Below are 19,925 nucleotides of genomic sequence, written 5' to 3'. Positions count from 1 at the left end.
TGAAGCTCAGCTTGTCAACGATTATCACCTCGAGATGCTAAAGGGATCGCTTGAACTCGATGGTGCAATCCAAACCACCTACCGAGATAAGCACCTTGCCCTGACTCTCCTCTAGACGGTTCAGTCTGTTTATTCATAACAGGGGCTTTGCTAGCCTCGTTCAATATGGTGTAAAACGGCATCTACGGTTATAACGGTGCTTTCGAGGATGATGTCTAACAGCTCTGCCTTAATTGTCAGCAAACGCAAGCTCCTGGCAGGTGTGGCGTGATCTATACTGAGATATAGTCAAAACGGCTTAGAACGGGCAGAAACCTAAAGCGGTTGGAATGCACGTCTAGGATCATGTGCATCATTGCCGGGATGATGTCCTTCGGGATCATCATCAAGGAAGATGTTCAATGCTTCAACCAATGAGGTACCAGAGGAGTCCGCGACACGTGTAGAGAAGAAACGCTCAGAAGTTGGCAGCAGGAATGGGATAACTCCACTAAGGGTAGATGGAACCATCAGTTATTATCAAATGTGTCAGATTGGTATAGAAGAAACCATGGGAAGTGAACTTCCACTTGATGCTGTTTCTGTCAAGACATGATCTAGCACAAATCTTGATTCCTTGAGGAAGTATCGCTGCATTACTCGATATTTTTAAGCCAGACGTGTTAGAATACTCTCTCTGAGTAGACTCCGACTGTTACCGATTCTAGATACTAACCGAGAATCGATCATCACTGGTTGAAGACTTGAATATTGTATTCAAGCTGAACGAGTCGGTGGTTTCAATGGCTAATCAGATCTCGGTTGTTGCAATGAGATACGGCGTCTACGGATGAATCATAGAGCTCCCTCTCGAGCGATTCTAATTCTAAGTCTCATTCGCGATTCGGCCGGATTCCAGTGCGGTAAGGTCACTTTCCACTGGATGATCAGGAGTGCTCTTCTTAGACGGACTTCACGTGTTTTAGAGTTTCTCCGGCACGTATTTTGAGCGTTGAAAACCTTTGAAAGCTTTTCAAGGCGTTGATTTACCAATTTAACAGCTGAGCTCACATATTGCTGCCGAATCCTAAGTAGCGCTTCGGTGTGAAACTAATCGAATGTTATTTCCAGCTCACCATGCGCTTTGAATCTTGATGGTGGAATTATAAGGTCTCATCATCCAGATTGGGATACTCTCCATAGTACATATCCAGCTTCTTCTCGTAGGCTCGTATCAGTGATGATCTCATCTTGGATAAGTCCGCAAAGCCAAGTACCTGCCGTCTATCGGCATGCTAGATATTTTAATCGCACCGTCGAGTGCAATCTTGAATAGTGAGTGAGGAGATACACATGCAACTAAAATGCACGCATCAGCTCAATTAGTTTCGGTGGAAAACCATATATTAACATTTTCAGATACAGCTCATTACTCTTCGCTGACTATTCATATATACCATTCCCAATTGTTGACCAAGCATTATATTGACTTGACCAAGCATTCTATTAACTTCGACCAAGTTACCGAATCTACTTCTAGACACAAACGCGCTATCAATATTCTATTAACGATTGGACGTATTTTTTTGTTCCTTCCAATGTCTACCAGATAACCCGAACCATCGAGTTCAGCCCACCCAGTCGCAAATTTGACGGCTTGATCTAAAAGAAGTTTCGTTGACCATACGCGGTGCGGCGGTGCGAATGTTTCTATGACTCGTCAAGGCTTTGCGCTTGCATGAGAAGAAGCTTCTAGCTAGTGCAGAAGTGATTCCTAACGCGGTAACGAGGTTTGGCAGGTTATCTTGCTCTTGACCTCGCGGTGTGTGCCGAAGCTGTCCGTTTGTTAGATTTATTGCTCGGTCAGGTCACACAAACATGGCACATCGTCAAAAGCCTTACCGAAATGCTACCGTTTTGCGCGACGGACTTTGGGTTGATGTGAGATAAGAGGGGCGAGTGTGCGGAAGATACGGTTCTTCGGGATAGATGAATCCTTTGCTTTACAAACGCCGATGGCTTTTTATAAAAATCAAACTAATCAATCTTTTTTATGTTTCTTTCGTTGCAGACAAATGTTTCCGCAAATGAAATTTCGAGTGTCGGGACTAGATGCAAAAGCCAAGTACATTCTGTTACTGGATATCGTGGCAGCGGACGACTACCGGTATAAGTTTCACAATAGGTAAGTTCTGCAATACAACGAGGCGTCGAATATCTGTTACTCAATTGGCAAAATTCTGCTCTTTTTCTTCCAGTCGATGGATGATCGCCGGCAAGGCGGATCCGGAGATGCCGAAACGGATGTACATTCATCCGGATTCGCCGTCGACCGGTGAACAGTGGATGCAGAAAGTGGTGTCATTTCACAAGCTGAAATTGACCAACAACATTAGTGATAAGCATGGATTTGTAAGTACCCCCTCGTTGATTAATCGATCGAATGACACAAAACCTCGAGCTCCAGATTAAATATTTGCACTCTGTTAGCGATTAGCTGACGAGCTTCTGTGGAATGCCAATAAATTTCTCATGAATCTCTTTCTCTCCGAGCCTGTGATCGATCAACAGACAAGCAAACACCATTAAATTGTCTGCACCCATGATTGGCCAGGCAGTGGCAGATCAACCGATTAAGTGAGCAATTGACTTAGTCGTCGAAGAGCATTAACAGATAGAGGAGAGAGAAAAAAACAGCAGATTAAATACAGCCAATAATAATATTTGTCATCATTAAATAATAGGCAAAGAGCTTGCTCCGATCGCAGCGACATATTATTAACGTCGTTTAGACGCGTCGCACCAACAGAGTAGATTGCCTCTGGGCGAGGAGTAATGTCGGTAGCGCTCACCGATCAGCGACGGTGCGCAGAGGAGTAACTAGAACCAATTCGTGGGATCACATTAAAATTGGGTCCTAAAATGTTAAATGAATTCTCGTTTTTATTCAATAATACGAAAGAGCATGTTCTTGCAACTACTTTAGCAAGTTTTCCCGCTCAAATAACGGCTATATCATTTTTTAACTTCAATTTAAAAAATGGGTCCAAATATCAACCTTGACACTTGTGATCTTGTTTGACATTCACTTTTTCGACAAAAATGCCACAGGGCATATAGTTTTAACACTGGGGTTGTTCCTATTTGACATTTCGGAAGGGACACGGAAAACAAAATATACCCAAAATTCGAGTTAAAACCAAGGGGTGTGACAAAATCTCAAAAACCATAAAAAAAAATGTTTTTTGTACTTAAACCAATGAAAATCATTTAAAAATTGAGTAAACATGTGTTTCTGCCCTAATCTTAAGCGTTTGGTAATAAAATTGAGACAGGGCTTTAGGACCCTATTGACGAAAATGTGACCCTTGCAAGTTGGGGCTGGATTCCATTTGGATGCCAAAAATGGGTTGGAAAATGAGTTTTCAACAGCTGATTGAAATTTTGTAAATCCTCAAAAGCGGACGTTTGGACAGGCAAAGGTTAAGGACAGAATCTTCTTTTGACCACGATTGACCAAAATTACTCCTGTGTATCAACGAGTTGTGCGCGTTGAAAGCAGGCCAGGAGATAGCAAGACGGCTTGCTCCGTTATGAGGCGGCCTCCTTTGATCCTGGTGCTCTGCAACCCCATCTCTCGCCTCGCGCGCGTCCACGCCGCCTTCGATGAAAGCTTTCAGCGCACCAATGTTGACACTGATGACACTTTCGAAGTGCTCACACAATGTTAATCCCCAGCCTAGTCGGAGATATGGCGCGAGGCGGTCGATAGGCAGTTTTGTACTGCCTTAGAATCCCACCAGATAATCGAATAGGAAATAGACATCAGAGCTTCCCGTAGTTTTGGGTTCAAATCCATTCAAACAGCCTCACCTTTTCTTGCTAGGGCTTCTTGTGGGAACACAGAGAGACGCTACTTGTCAAATAATCGCCGCGACCGTCGCCAACTGAAGACATACGGGTGACAATGCACACTGGTCCAGGAAGCTAATTTAGGCGGACATGAGGTTTTCGTCAAGATTTATTGATTTTAGAGCCATAGTTTATTCTGAGAATATGTTCAGAATTTTCAGTACTACAAAATGTACGGAACAAAAATTTTTTTACGGTGATCGCAAGAGTGACGCATACGCCAACTTTTTTATTTTAACGAATCGTAAGTTGGTATGTTCAGCAAAGTTGTAGAAAATGATCATAGAAACAACTTTGCCGAACAAACTTTTTCTCGGTTTTGCTTCAGAGCCGAGATAATTAAGTATTTTTAATAAAAAATCGTTTTTTGCTCTTAAGTGTTTTATTTTTTAATTTTATCGGCCTACTATGTTCTACAAAGTTTTTATACTTATCATTTGCTACAACTTTGCTGAACATACCAAAGTTGTATTTCTTATGGTTTTCATGTTGTTTGAGTTTTTCATCTTAAAATTAGCTATTTTGTATGCCTTGTATCTCAACTATGAGCACCTCAAAAAAATATATCTTTCCACCAAATGATTTTGCAGTCTTTCAAGTACCTGTGAGCAAAATTTGGAGACGATGATATTTTTCTATCTCGTTTAAAATCGATTTTACTAATAGACGATATGAGATAAATCCATATTTATTGAATATTCATACATGTTCAACTCACAAAAGTCATGGCTAACTAAGCATATCAAACCAAAAGTAACACGTGTATTTATATAGGAATATAAAGCACATCGTTTTTCAGTTGTTTTCGATTAACTTGGAAGCTTCTGCAAGAAATTCATCGTATTTTTCTCTACCTGTATTTAATCAATTCCTAAGCAAGATCACCGGGTTGGAAGTCAACATAAGCGGTATAAAATACTTATACAAAATTTACAGTCCGATTGAATTCTGTGGCATGATTTTCCCAGAATCTTCTGATGGATTTATTCCGCAATTTTTATGTTTCTTCGGCGGCATGCCGGACAACATCACTCCATGCGAAAGTAGTTTTTGCACCGTTGAAGAGAGTACATACCAATCGTAGAACTGGCGATACTAACAGTACGTTTCTGACAAAAACTGTTCAAATGCCTCCTCGTTAATCTTCCGATTAAAGTTGACCACTTTTAAAATGATTGAGATCCGTGAAAAGAAGTTATTACAAGTGCGGAAACTCTAACAAAAGTGCGCAATTGAATCAAATCGGGTAGGTGTCTTCGGGGGACTTATTCTTCGTAAATCGAAGAATAAGTTCTCTGAAGACACCAACAGGATTCAATGCAATCCCTCACTTTTATTCACAATTTCGGACTTATGACGCCGCACTTCGCAGTTCAGTAGCGAAAGAAATACACAATATCTACTTCCCGTAAAAAGCGGCATGCCGTGTTACGACCATTTGAGTTCCTACCAGCTGGAAGAGGTTCGTACAGTCTCAGCCCTAACCTTCCTTCGAGGGCTTTTCGTGGCGATCCTTTAGAATGCTGTTACACTTACTGATACGTCTACAACTATTGCATGGAAGTGGTGTTGTCCGGCATGCCGCATTACTAAAGAAAAACATGAAACGTGGAATCCATCAGAAGATTCTGGGAAAATCATGCCACAGAATTCAATCGGACTGTAAATTTTGTATGTGTATTTTATACGGCTTATGTTGACTTCCAATCCGGTGATCTTGCTTAGGAATAGATTGAATACAGGTAGAGGAAAAGACGATGAATTTCTTGCAGAAGCTTCCAAGTTAATCGAAAACAACTGAAAAATGATGTACTTTATATTTCTATATAAATACACGTGTTACTTTTGGTTTGATATGCTTAGGTAGCCATGACTTTTGTGAGTTGAACATGTATGAATATTCAATAAATATGGATTTATCTCATATCGTCTATTAGTAAAATCGATTTTAAACGAGATAGAAAAATATCATCGTCTCCAAATTTTGCTCATAGGTACTTGAAAGACTGCAAAATCATTTGGTGGAAAGATATATTTTTTTGAGGTGCTCATAGTTGAGATACAAGGCATACAAAATAGCTAATTTTAAGATGAAAAACTCAAATAACATGAAAACCATATAAGAAATACAACTTTGGTATGTTCAGCAAAGTTGTAGCAAATGATAAGTATAAAAACTTTGTAGAACATAGTAGGCCAATAAAACTAAAAAATAAAACACTTAAGAGCAAAAAACGATTTTTTATTAAAAATACTTAATTATCTCGGCTCTGAAGCAAAACCGAGAAAAAGTTTGTTCGGCAAAGTTGTTTCTATGATCATTTGCTACAACTTTGCTGAACATACCAACTTACGATTCGTTAAAATAAAAAAGTTGGCGTATGCGTCACTCTTGCGATCACCGTAAAAAATTTTTTGTTCCGTACATTTTGTAGTACTGAAAATTCTGAACATATTCTCAGAATAAACTATGGCTCTAAAATCAATAAATCTTGACGAAAACCTCATGTCCGCCTAAATTAGCTTCCTGGACCAATGTGCAATGTCTTGAAGCTGTCGAAGCTTCTATGCGCGCCTTCGCCGCGATGTGGAATTGATATATACCGGCGTACAAACAAATCTATTTGGTCTGATGTGGTGACAAAAGCTACCGACCGGCTCACTTGAATTGCGCTTAATTGTGTTTACAGTAAACATGATCATCACCATCGAAGAAGGCGGGAGGAAGCGGGCTGCTGAAGACTGGTGGTCCATTAACGAGATTTCGTCGTCGGTCCAACAAAGAAAAATTTGCCGCGAACGTAATTAATACAAGCGTCCATCGTAATGGACGCTGATAAGGGCCGAGTTTGTTGATAGGACTTGTCCGAAATTTAAACTAGGCAAGAAGTGTTTTTGTTAGCAACCGGCTACTGTTTGCAGTCGATGCAGTTTTCTCAGCTTCCACTTCGCTGCGATTGGAGCGTATCGCTTCTTATGAACGTGGTTTCCTTTGAAATCCGGTCGCAATTCGGAAGCGTCAGTTGTTGCTTTTGAAGAACCTGTCAAACAGTCACTTAATTTATTGGGTTCCGGCGGATGTCTTTTATCACAAACGAAATTGACTGCGGTTGAGACTGCTCTAGTGATGCCAAATTGTTAGAGCATCAATTTTGAAATTTGACTTACAAGAAACATAAATCATTACACATAATTCTATAAATTATCATACTCCAACCTTGCGTTTTGGAAACTCTCCAATTTTTACTTATCTTAATGTGAATATGCATCGAAACCAAACATTGAATTTTCAGAGCACAAACCAATAAAAGCAAACAACCTTTTGAACTGAAAATTTGATCGATTGGTCATTAAAAGCGAGTGACCAATCGATCAAATTTTCATCACAAATAGTTGTCTGGTTCTATAGATTTGTGCTCTTGAAAAAAAAATGTTTGGCTTCGATGTATCTTTTCCTTAAACATGTTTAACCTATAAAACAATTTTTTTTAATAAAAATCATGGTCATGGCAGCTATATATTCCAGAAAAAAAATCTATAATAGTGTCTTAAGATCTACAGTTATGGACATATTAGATGATACTGTCTACAGTACTTAATCATGGCAATTGAGTAACCAAACTTCATGGTTCATGTATAAAATTCGTGGAGCAATGCTTCGTTGACAGTCTGGGTCATTAAAGAATTTTCTAAAACATAGAACTTGGATTCTACGAGCAAAAATGATTATCTATTGAAGAGTGTTGAGTTCAGTATATGTTAATAAAGGTCACAAATATATTAACTATATATTCAGGATAAAATAGAAGTTCTAAGTAATCCAAGAGCTCAGTAATCTAAAGCTGGTCAATAGTAATGAATGTGCGTGATAAACGGTCAAAACAGACAAAATGCCGAAAGACGAAATGTCAAACGTTGAAACGGACAAAACGTCGAAAGCAGTAATTAGTTGGAAAGGTTTCCAAGACATCTTTTTCCACATTGTGGTCGAATAAATATGTTTTGAATAACGTATGGCATATAGTGAATCATTCATTCTTTCAAAAGAGAATCATTCTTCTAAGTAATTATTATTTTCTTCCAATTCCTTCCCTTTTGACGTTTTTTTTTTTGACATTTTGCCTCTCGACTTTTTATCTTTTGACGTTTCGTCACCAAACCCAAAGGGTTTAGAAACAAAATGTCGAAAGACCAAAAGTCGAATGTCAAAACTCTGAATCCCAAAACGTCAAAAGGGACAAAACGTAGAAGGCAATCTGTTCTCAACAGAGATGAGGAGGTTAATTATTTTGCACTCTGTTCTTCGGAAGAGAATCATTCTTCCAAGATATTTGCATTCAATTCCAGTTTTCACTTTTCGACGTTTTATCCCTTCGACGTTTTTGTCATTTCGACGTTTTGGCATTCGACATTTCTTAGATCAACGTTTTGTCTCTCGACATTTCACCCAACCTGATCAGAGAACTTCCCCAAATATAGGTGGATCTTGAAATCAAAGAGAATGTTTTCACGATGCTCCAATTACCGTTATTATCAAATAAAATATACCATCCAAACGTCAGTCAGCAGTTGATTCCTGAAGTTCTTTTGCACCTCTGGGCCGAATTTGAAAAATAATCCTTTGTCAAAATTTTGAGTTACGCTCTTTTGAAGTTTATATGATAGAAATCATATGATGTGTGCCACTTTAACTTGTTCAAACAAACAGATTATAATCAAATGTTGTAGTATTACTTGTTTTACCTGTTTTTAGGTTTTGAAAAATATTTATTTCAAAAATGTATCTAGACCGACATTTGAAAATGGTCTATGCTATGTTTAGTTATTAACAATCAGCCAATACACGAAAATGATATCTACCGATCTAACGTCTGATAGTGATTTTAGGAAATCGTCCAAAGCTTTCAAGTATGTATGAATAACTCTTTGACATGATATTTTGATACTCCCTTTAAATGTGAATAGAAAGAATATTACATGGTGAATTCCGTTCCATCTATAATCAACGGTTAGATGCATACATAATCATCACACATTTGTGGTTGTTCTTATATCATTCCATTCAGCAAGTTGCATAAAATTTACACGTGCACATATTGTCTAGACTGACATTAGAAAAGCACCAAAGCATAATTGAAATATATTCTAATCAACATAGCTGAACAATGACTGTATCAAAATTGATCGAAACACTCGAACATCACATATCTGTATCTTTTATATAGGCGCCGTCTACAAATTACGTAACGCTCTAGGGGGAGGGGAGAGTAGGATCAAGCATTACGGTTCATACAAAAAATTGAAATTTATCGTACAAAAAGCGTTACGGTCCAGATAAATTTTAGAAAAAAGTATATCTCAATATCTAAAACCAGATAAAAAAAACTAAAAAAAATTGTTATAATCTGTTTGTTTAAACAAGTGATAGTTGCAATTGAAGCACCGTGGCTTTGATATTTATTGAAGATTTGTTAGACCTTTACGTCCTGACTTATTTTTACAACCAAATTTTTGATGTTTTGGATCTAATTCCCAAAATTTTTAGCCGATTTCAATAAAATTTTGACATTGACACAACACCACAACACTATTTAAGTTTCGTGACCTGCATTGGGCATCTCAGTTTGGAACTTAATCATAAACCAATAAGGTACCCCGGGGTAAGTGAGAACAACTAGGAAAAGTTTTTCATAGCGGTATTCTTCTAGAAACTTGAAGATACAATGACAAGGAATGTATTTAGTGCTAAACATATTGTTATTTTTATTACCATGTGGTTCATGTAACAGTTGTCAATTCAGCGCCATTTATAACTTGCATGACAAATTGTGACACGTTTCACGTCTTGCATTGACTCGCCAAAAATAAATGTGTTTTAAATCGAATTTCCATCAGTAAGCTATAATTTTTAGTATTATTACAAGCTGCTAACGATAAACCAGTATTTTGTTTTCATTTCATATGAAATTTTCGATGGTCTGTCTTACCCCAAAATATATTTGTACTTGGGGTAAGTGGGACCTATCAAAACAAAAACCAGAATCAAAACTTTTCGTACACGATTCATACATTTTGCTACAGAGTAGCGCTAAAACATTCAAACAAATGATTTTTATCAAAAAAGAACAACCTCAAATTACGTAATTGCATAAGAGGGAGAAGAAAAGAGTTATTATTCTTTATTTTTTAATAAATTTTTTATTTTTGAAATACGACTTCAAAATTGAACAAACACACAGCTGAAATTTGAAATGCATCATGAGAACGATTACTTTTCTATGTTATTTGAACTTTATTTGTTACTTCTACCAAATTAAGTAGTGATGGAAAACAATTCCATCTCATAAGGTGGTTTTCTGCCATGCATATAAATAATAACAAAACATATTTATAATTTTGTTAATTATTGATTGTTTATGTGCTACATTTTATTTAACAACTAATAAATGATATATTTTGAACATTTTTAATTCTTCTTTACGCTTTTATTGAGGAATTTTCAGTCAATATTAAATGTGAGGTGACATACTATTAAATAAAGGGTTTCTTCCTAAAACGTAACGTATTTTATGGTTGATCCCTTAAGTACATCAAATATATACTTAAAATTAAAAATCTATGACTTATCAATCCTATTATTGTAATGGTTGACTTACTGATGTGGATTGACGCATGAAACTGGATGTGTCCAACTTGCCCCGCTTAGCAAGGCAACTGCGTCCATTAGCTCATTCTAAAACTTTCTTCCAAGATTTTCACAATTTCGAAATTATTCGATTAATTTCATGCACACACCAGCAAAAATGTTGCCAAAATGTGATTGTGTTGTTGGATTTGAAAATTATTGACATTTGAAAATTTTATTGAACAATTTGTTTGAACTATCGTTTTTTTCGTTCCCACTTGCCCCGCGGTACCTTAGTACATTTCAACTCTTTCAATTCATTTGGAATCATCTTGTCAGTTCCTGATTCCCTAAAACCCATGAACATCAGATCTGAACCAAAATTTGATCAGTGCAAACCATATTATGTGACACATCAATCTTCATGATTTTCCATCTGAATTATAATGCAATTCATATTGAGCAATTGTATGCAACAAAGGGCCATCTACAAGAACTTCCGAAACATCCTAAAGCCGATTCAGGAATCCCGGAATAGGACATTAGTCCGATGATTGCAAATCATATCCTGTGACACATTAATTTTCAAAAACTATTGCCAGAAGGATAAAATGACGCAAACTGAATAATTTCTTGCAACATAGGGTCATCTACAAGTACTTCCAGGATATTCTGGAGCCGATTAAGGAACCCTTGCAAAAGACATCAATCCGATGATTGCAAACCCTATCATGCGACACATAATAACGAGTATAAAACGATGCACACAAAATAATACTTTTGGGATGTTCTGGAGACGATTCTGGGACCATGGAAAAGGACATCAATCCGATTATTGCAATGCATATTCTGCGACTCATCAATCTTCACTGGGAGCATAATATGATGCAAATTGCGTAATTTCTTCCACTATAGGGTCTTTTGAAAGTACTTTCGGAATGTTCTACGCTGTTGCGGTCCATCGCAGGTACCTTCAGAACAATATTTCTTTTATCCAATGAAGTTCTTGGATGACCTGGAACATCGGTACAAGTAAATACTATCATCATTACAACCCATAAACAAACCACTTGTCGAATCTAGGATCTGGTGTTCTTTCAGGCCCTTTAACAAATATGCAATCCAAATGCAATACTCATTTACATGTATGAAGAGTTGACAATGTATGCCTTGATTAAAAACAATGTACTGCTTAAGCTTGTAGATCCTGTGGCCTAAATTACAAGAACACGGATACAAATCATTACTTTATTCGTTTAATCCATTTCAAAAGTTGTTTTTGCAGTGGATAATGAAGAATGCATATACAAATGCAGTACACTTGTCATGACTACTTTATTTAAATAAGCCGAATTGAATAAACAAAGCGAAATAACCCAAATCCCCTGTAGGACATACAAATTGCTCAAAAACAAGCTGACTCTTTTTGAGCGAAAGTAAGATTAACCTTTACGTCCACGACACCCGACAATGCATTTTCAAACAGCTTCCATTTCGTTAATTTGCATTCGATTTTTTTGAAACCTTATTTAAAAAGGTATTAATTATTTGTTAAGGATTTACAGAAAAAATAATCGATTACCCTTAGAATTCATCCATATAAGAATTTTTACTCAGTTTTCTTTGGACATGTGTTAAACAGTCCTTCAGACATTCTTCAGGGATTTTCTTTTTTTTTTCTATCTTTATTAACGAGATTTTTAGCCCTGGGCTAGTTCATCTCGGGACCAACGGCTTTACTTCCCTTCCGAAGGAAGTCGTAACTGTATTTTTTTTTAGAGACTATGTTGGGGATGGGATTCGATCCCAGGTCCTCGGCGTGAGAGGCGTGTGTTCTAACCACTACACCAGGTCCGTCCCCCAATTCAGGGATTCCTTGAAGAATATTCCCAATGCATTTCACTGGAATCACACCATAAATGCTTGAAGAAATTATATGAAGTTTTCTATGAGTAATACGAAAGATCAAAAAATTTCGGTAATTTTTTTTACAATTAATTGGCCGTTCAATAACTACTTAAAAATTTATGAGTGGAAGGGGGTTGGGCGATTAATACATTCGTCATACTAATAATTTTTATTTTTCATACAAAAAGTTATACCATGGGGCATGTGAGATTTGAAAATGCTCAAAATTTCCTTACGTAATTAATAAACAGTCGTTACTCCACAGATAATTTATGAAATTAAATTCCAAAGAAATTTTCCCTGGGTTTAAATAGGAAATCTCTCAGAAAATTCTATGAGAAAATTCAACTTAGTTTTTCTAAGAAATTTCTTCTGGCTTTGAATAACAAGTTTCTCAGAAAACACCTATAGAAAATTGATATAAAGATTTGCCTAATTTTTCTAATTTCAAAAATGGTGCAGGATATCTTTGAATGTATTTATTTTTTTAAATGGTTTCTCTAAGAGTCTCCAAGAATACCTTTTGAAATCTGTGTACGAGTTCTGAAAAAGACTCACAGTCGGGTCTCCTATTAAACGCATTCCTAAAATGCGCATTCCTATTAGGCGCACTCCTAGAGCGTTACAGGAGACACCGGGCTTATGGGACTTCATTATTTTGGAGGTGTTGTTGCATACGATATACCTTTAGGAGTTGACGATCATCATTGTAGTTAATAACTTGGCCGGTTAGAGCCTTCTTCCTAACGTGCATTAAACGAACCTTGAGGGATAAGAATCTATCCATTTTAACATATGATATCTCTAGATCCTGAGGGTTTGAAAGGTTGGTGTCCTCAACAAAGTTGTTCCATCGCTCATGGACTGACATACGGTGGTTATCCAGATGCGGAATTCCGCCACTAGGCGGCGCTATTGAACTTTTGTTTTGCTGATATCTCAGGATCCTGACCACTTAGGAGGATGGCGCCTTCGGCAAAGTTATGTAGTAGCTCAAGGGTTACAATTATGTATATTGCATGTTTAGTTTTGACGATAACCCATTAGTTTTAAACTTTTTACAAAATCAAGGAAGCTGTATTCTAGCCAAGACTTTCGAGATTTTGCCATCAGTGAGCATGAAACCTTTGTTTTGCGAATATCTCAGGATCCCGATCGCTTAGAAAGATGGCGTTATTATACAATGTTTTCAAATGCATAGAACTGAGAAAAATTCTCGTAGATCTGACATCACTGGGCTGCTTCGGATGTCTTTTATCAAACGCACAACTGACTGCGGTTGAGTCTGCTTCATACCAGTGAAACAGTCTGCTTTGTTTCCTTCTAATAACAACAGTTGCGCAACGCACAGAAATTCTTTCACAAACGAAAAGAGCGATATTAATTCCATTTATCAATAAAAATCGTACGAACAAAAGCAACACAAAAAGAATACTCCGGCTGCTGCCACCGATTGGTGTATGTGGTGCAATCAAGATAATCGCCCGTTCCCAAATTACAACTCCCTTACAACAACCCATTAACTGCTTGTGAACCCGCATCATCTCGACGATAGGCAGCAGAAGACTTGACGCTTCACTGACAACGACTACCAAGACGACGATTGAAAAGGAAACCCCCGGTCGAGTGACATTTGTGGGTATCGCTTAAACGTTTTTCTAGCCCCGAAAATTTGCCGGATAATGATCTTCCACTGGCACTGAATGAATGTGAAGACTAGGGTGGTCCATAACGATCGAACTGTAAGAACTTAGAGTTACAATCCCCAAATTCATTTGGACCCTTAGACGGTACTGTGAAAGTTTGATCAGAATCCGACAATTCTTAGAGTTGACGAATTTTACTCAAAACTTTTACAGTAGCTTCTGGAGACTCATAATCAAACTTTGGGTGTATAACATAAGATTTTTATAGCCTGAAAATTATGGTTCACCCTAATGTAGACGTAAAGATACCTGAATGAGACGCCGAAGAAAGAAACGAGAGACACATGCACAAAAGGACATTCAGGATCTTCTTTGCGTGGTGAGCGCCCTCGAGCTCGGAGCACACCTTGAGGGTTTTGTGCAAGACTTCTCTAACCTTCACCAGCAGCAGCAGCAGTAGCCCGAAGAAAAGGATATCTGCTTATCTTTTTTTGAGCGAGGCCCTTCCTCATAATGGAAACACGAACATTCGGCGGCTCCTTTCTTATTGCTTTCGTCTTTTTTTTCTAGCCCACTTCACATGACAAACCCAGAGTTAGGAATCGTTCTGACATGAAAAGGATCAGATGAAAAGAGCACAATAAAGAATTTTAGAAAATTAGGAATATTATTTGGACATTGATCCCATTGTTGGGTGGCACTCGACTCTCAAACCCGGGGAATACAGAAGTTACGCATAAATGTTCGTTCCAGTGCGCCGTCCTCTTTAGGTACACTGTAAGCTCAGTTTACAAACTAGATTGAGGCACATAAAACAGGGGGGGTATACGCAACGAGGTTCGCCTACCGTTCATGTTTTGTGGGTGTATTAGTTTGGCTCACAACGCTGCTAAGCTTTCCGCTGTTTGAGTGTTGAAATGCATCAGCATTTGCTGTCTGGCATGGCCCGCGTTTCGACCTGTGCTGTTTGGGTCGGCCCGCGTGAGAGATGATGCTGTTTGGGACGGCCCGCTCGAGAGATGATTGTTAGGCGACCTTTGTTTGTAGTTGACAGCCGTACACCCACCCTGACATAAAATGAGTCAGTTTGAAAACGATGTTTTTCCTTTTGATGTAAGAAATTGATAAGAAATTCATCTATGATATTACAAGGTACTAAGCTGACAAGCGTAATCAGTGGTCTATTTAAAAATATTTTGGAATAAAATCATGAAACAAGCTCACCAATTAATCCTCCATTTTTGAATGAGTAGTCACAAACCACTTTCAGCTTCACTTAGCGCATACAGTTAAAAAAAAACTTTGTTAAGCGAGGTTTCAGTGTACTTTTATCCAGCTAGTCAGCAATGGGTCTTGTGATCAATTTTGCTTTGCGCTCAATCGCAGCATTCTTTGCCCAGGGAAACAACTCAATGAATCATAGGCCCACTTGGACCTTGGCAACGGGGTCTTTCTTTTGCGCGCTCTGCTTTGATCCTTGCGATTCGGATTTAATCTGTCTGGTTTGTGAAAGAGCCACATCAGATGGCCCTCTGCTTACGATTTCGTAAATCCGAAAAGCCACACAAAGGACCTTCCGAAATTGGCTACCTGTAGGGAGAGAGGAGATGGATATCTTCATTGGCATCGGTTTTTCTACTCCTAATCCACTTTGAGTGCATTCCTTCACAAATGCGATTTACTGCGTCTCTCCTCGTTTGGATTGCAGAAAATTGCACTCAACGAGGAGCGAATGGAACCCCTTTTGCCCGATGAAGAGAGAGGTGACAATCTCAAATCAAGTGTGTGATGAATACTAGATGGGGGATTCGGTCGCAAGGTGAAAGAGAGCACAGCACTGGTAAAGCAAGAACTGGTAAACGCATTAAGCTGTGCAAATATTGAACTTCTTGCATCGTGAAGAGACGGAATAATATTCTTGGAGTGGCATACGCGCCCGAGGAGGGTCTGTTCATATGCTACGAAACAGAAAAATTCGTTAGTGGTCTTTCAACTAAAAATAAAATCACCCTGTTACAAAGGTTTCACAGTGAACTCTTTGTTACTAGATATTGATAATACCTATTCAGTTAGGAAGATAAATTTTATAAATTAATCTGTAAAAATCAGTCACAGAAGCCTAAATTGTCTAATCAAATTTCATAAGCACTCTACAGGTAATCTTGAAAAATCTCTGGAAATAACCTTGAAATAATATAAATATGTATTTCACATATAATACAGTCAACTTTACATAACTCTATATTTAAGGGACCATCGGGTGAGGGAGGTATGGAATTATAGATCACAAAACCAGTACAAATGCGATTCAAGGGAGCATCGAGTTAGATATGACAGCCAACTTCTATTAAGGTTCTCTAACTCGATATCAAAATATCGAGTAAGGGAGAGTTGACTCAAAAACAAAATCATTTTAACATGAAACCCGACTGATTTTATTTAACCTTTCCAAGCATCTTTATGCCTTTCTCTTTCTATTACAGTCGTCTTTCCATAACTCGATATTTGAGAGATCTAGACAAAGAACATATTTTTAATGAATACCAGATTAAAAAAATACATCGTTATTATGAAAATAACAAGCTGACGCCATGTCGAATTGTTAAATTGTTTTGAGTCACTAAAATCTGGTCTAGAACATAGGCTTTGATCATAGTCATATCTATATATGGAAAGAAAATCAGAAGCAAAACCAATAAGTACTTATCGAAGCAAAATCTTGGAAGTCCTTCAAACAGATTGTGATACTTTTCCTCGAGTATCGTATCCCTAAATGTCATTTCCCCGTACGCCAGTTCCGCGAATGACCCTTTTCAACGAATGCCATTTCTCCGAATGACCCGTTTCCCGGAAAAGTACTGCAGTTCCAAAATATACCAGAATATACTTCAGTGACCTGGTGGAACACTAGAAAGAACAACAAGAAAACGAAAGAATGAGATGTTTGGTCATTCTCGACTAGAAATATATTGCCAAATACTTATGATGAGCACGGTGAAATTTGAAAGAACCGATGATCATATTAAGAAGGGTGCATACCAGATGACCGGTTCACCCTGAAATGGATTAAGTTCAATTAAATTAATGTTTACAACTATAAGCCCTAATGAACTATTGTTCTTTCTTTGTTGAAGGCATTGTTTTCATGATCTATAGAAACAATACTCGACAAGATGCTTCATAAACCAAGAAAAAAGAAGAATTGCGTTTAAAATTACTGATTGTCTGAGAAGTTTTAATATCTTCTGGCAGTTGACTGAACAGATGAGGTTCTAAATTCAAAATTTTTCTGCTGCCTATATCTGTCCTAAAACTCTTGCGTTGTAATATGTGGGCGTTTCGGGATTTGCGTTGATGTACAGCTGCGTTAAAGGACCAATTGTGGTGGATATTGAAGTAATTCAATGTTTGGAATATAGTCAGGCATATTCTGTAAATAAAGAGTCCTCCTATTGGCAAGATATTATGCTCCAGCGTATTGTACAGCTTATTGATAGGATGCAAAATGGTAGACTGAAAACTGCTTCAAGACATCGATTTTTGTAATCGGCAAAGCTAGTTCATCTTTAGCTCCAAATACCATTATTCAGCGATAGAAGATTTTTCTCAAGATGCCCATTATAAGATGCAGGTCTCGTGACATAGTTCGATAGAGATCAGGAACATAATGGTTTTGTAGAATATTGCAGTGCCATCAGCAAACAATCTTGGTTGACCTACCATTTGCAGGTTTCTGCCTTGTGGTACGCCACAGTTGATAGTACAATATTGAATACTTATTCCTGCAAGCATAACTTGGTTTTATCTATCAAGCAAGTATCTACCCAGTAGGTCATTGGCAATACCCTGAATTCCATACGCGTCTAGCTTTTTTAACAGAATTTTGCCGAAAGCTTTTGATAGGTTTAAAAATATAATTCCAGAAATCATCTTCTGATCCACCGATTGTCCCAAGTCATCCACAAGTTCCAAGTTATAACCATAATGAGTGCCAAACAGTTTCCTGAGAAACGGACTATTCAGGGGAACGGGAAGTTTGCGGAACTGACAATCGGGGAAAAGGAGCACACTCTTTGAACCTATGCCCAGGAGTTTCAAATGCGACATTTTCTATAATATTTGTTAGGTTCTTCGACCGCAGCTTCTGAACTATTTTAAACGTTTATGTAAGGAGTGTTAGCGAAGAATTCGAAGGTGATTATCAACTGCCTTGTCGACGATGGATTGCCAATTGGTGAGCTCGTTTCATGCTTTTATTTTAAATGAGTCAACTATGTGAACACACATATTTATTGTTACAACGGTATTAATGATACGTTGATAGATTTTTTCATAAACATTGATTGGTTAGTCACTATGACTTTCGGAATATATGACACACTATGATACATAACTCGCAGTGACGGAAATCTACCATTACTTTTGTTTTTATAATCACGACACTAGATATGTCGCCGTTATCGTTATAAACTGATATAGCATTGTTTTTAGAAACCTTTCTAACAAATGATTTTTTTCTGTTATAATCAGGCTAGACAATCATCACCGTCAAATGGAAAAAGTCGGTGACGAAACTAAAAGAAGCATCGTCATCGTCACTTAAACAACGTCGATGACGAGACGACGACCTGCCAAGGTTATTATACTGGATGACGATGTCTTTTTTTATTTCGTCATCGCACTGTGACGAATCTGACGATTGCCTGCCCTGATTATAATCATAAAGATTCATAGGTATACTTGGTCTATAATAGTGGATATCTAAAAAAAATCTTCCATTGCTCAACGAACGCTACACAAACATGTAACACAACAGATATCCTTTTTCGTCTCTTTAGTCGACTTATTTTATATCAATTCCTCGTTTATTATTAGTAGATGACCTTATGAGGTTACATGGATCGTATTAAGTGAATTCAGATTATGTAACTTTTGAATCCTTCCCGTGACAACCACGAAGACGCAGAGGTGTATTCGGTCTTTGGTAACAATGGATGTTACACTAACATTCCTTCCCTTCCTCAATGACCGTAAGAACGTGGTCGGCGATATTAATTTAAATATTGTTTGGAATTTTAGAATGAAGATGGTAAACTTCTCCCAAATTCCGTATGATGTTCCTTGTTGTTAAATCCCGAACGATACGGATTGCCATCAATAATCATGCTAAATGTTTTTTCTTGGCTCCTTAGCCTCGAAACCCAGAATAGCAGTAACCAGAAATCCAGTTGGTAGAGTTATGTTCCAATTGAGCATCTTGACTTTAAATTCTCTGATATTCAAGTTATGTATGAAATGCTGTGAGGTTTAATTCGAAACGGTTTATCAATAACTTAGATCAACCCTTCCGAAATTGGGAATTTAGTGTTTAAAATCGAAAAAAACTTGCTTTTGTTTTGTTCGATACTACAGTCGACTCTCCACAACTCCATAAATGATATGCTATCACTCGATGGATTTTTCAGTCCCTTCCAATTTTCATACACCGTGCTCTCCATAAGTCGATATTTTCACATCGATATCTCTTCTCTACTAGTCGATGACACGTGAGAGGAAATTTTCTCTCCATAACTCGATATCTATTTAAAAAAACATATAAAATAAAAATATTGACTGTCAGTAAAACTAATCATAATAATGATTCTTCGAGCATTTCGAAAAAAGTTTCCAAATAATAGATTTCAAAATACTATCAACAAAATAATACTGCTTTCTTACAGAACTGACTTTGAATGTATTGGAAATATAAAAGTTTTATCCTTTGATTTAGGGGTTCTTTGTGTCGGTATATTCTCGCCATATAACTCGATTAACTTAAAGAACTAGTTGATGGTCCCTCGAGTATGGAGTATGGT

General features: G+C 37.6%; 1 protein-coding gene across 8 annotated transcripts in view; it reads left to right on the top strand.

Annotated features, from left to right (window-relative positions):
• Nucleotides 1-19,925, top strand: part of LOC5570026 (optomotor-blind protein) — a 425,795-nt gene that overhangs the window by 135,023 nt on the left and 270,847 nt on the right. For all 8 annotated transcript variants that reach the window (XM_021848470.1, XM_021848474.1, XM_021848471.1 and 5 more), the window contains exons 3-4: nucleotides 2,051-2,164; nucleotides 2,238-2,391. In XM_021848470.1, coding sequence (XP_021704162.1) covers nucleotides 2,051-2,164; nucleotides 2,238-2,391 — 268 coding nt within the window. The remainder of the gene's footprint in view (nucleotides 1-2,050; nucleotides 2,165-2,237; nucleotides 2,392-19,925) is intronic.

This window comes from Aedes aegypti, chromosome 3 (genome assembly GCF_002204515.2).
Source record: "Aedes aegypti strain LVP_AGWG chromosome 3, AaegL5.0 Primary Assembly, whole genome shotgun sequence".
Taxonomy (NCBI): Eukaryota; Metazoa; Arthropoda; class Insecta; order Diptera; family Culicidae; genus Aedes; species Aedes aegypti.
Note: the sequence above shows the minus strand (reverse complement) of the source record. Positions and strands in the feature narration are given on the sequence as shown.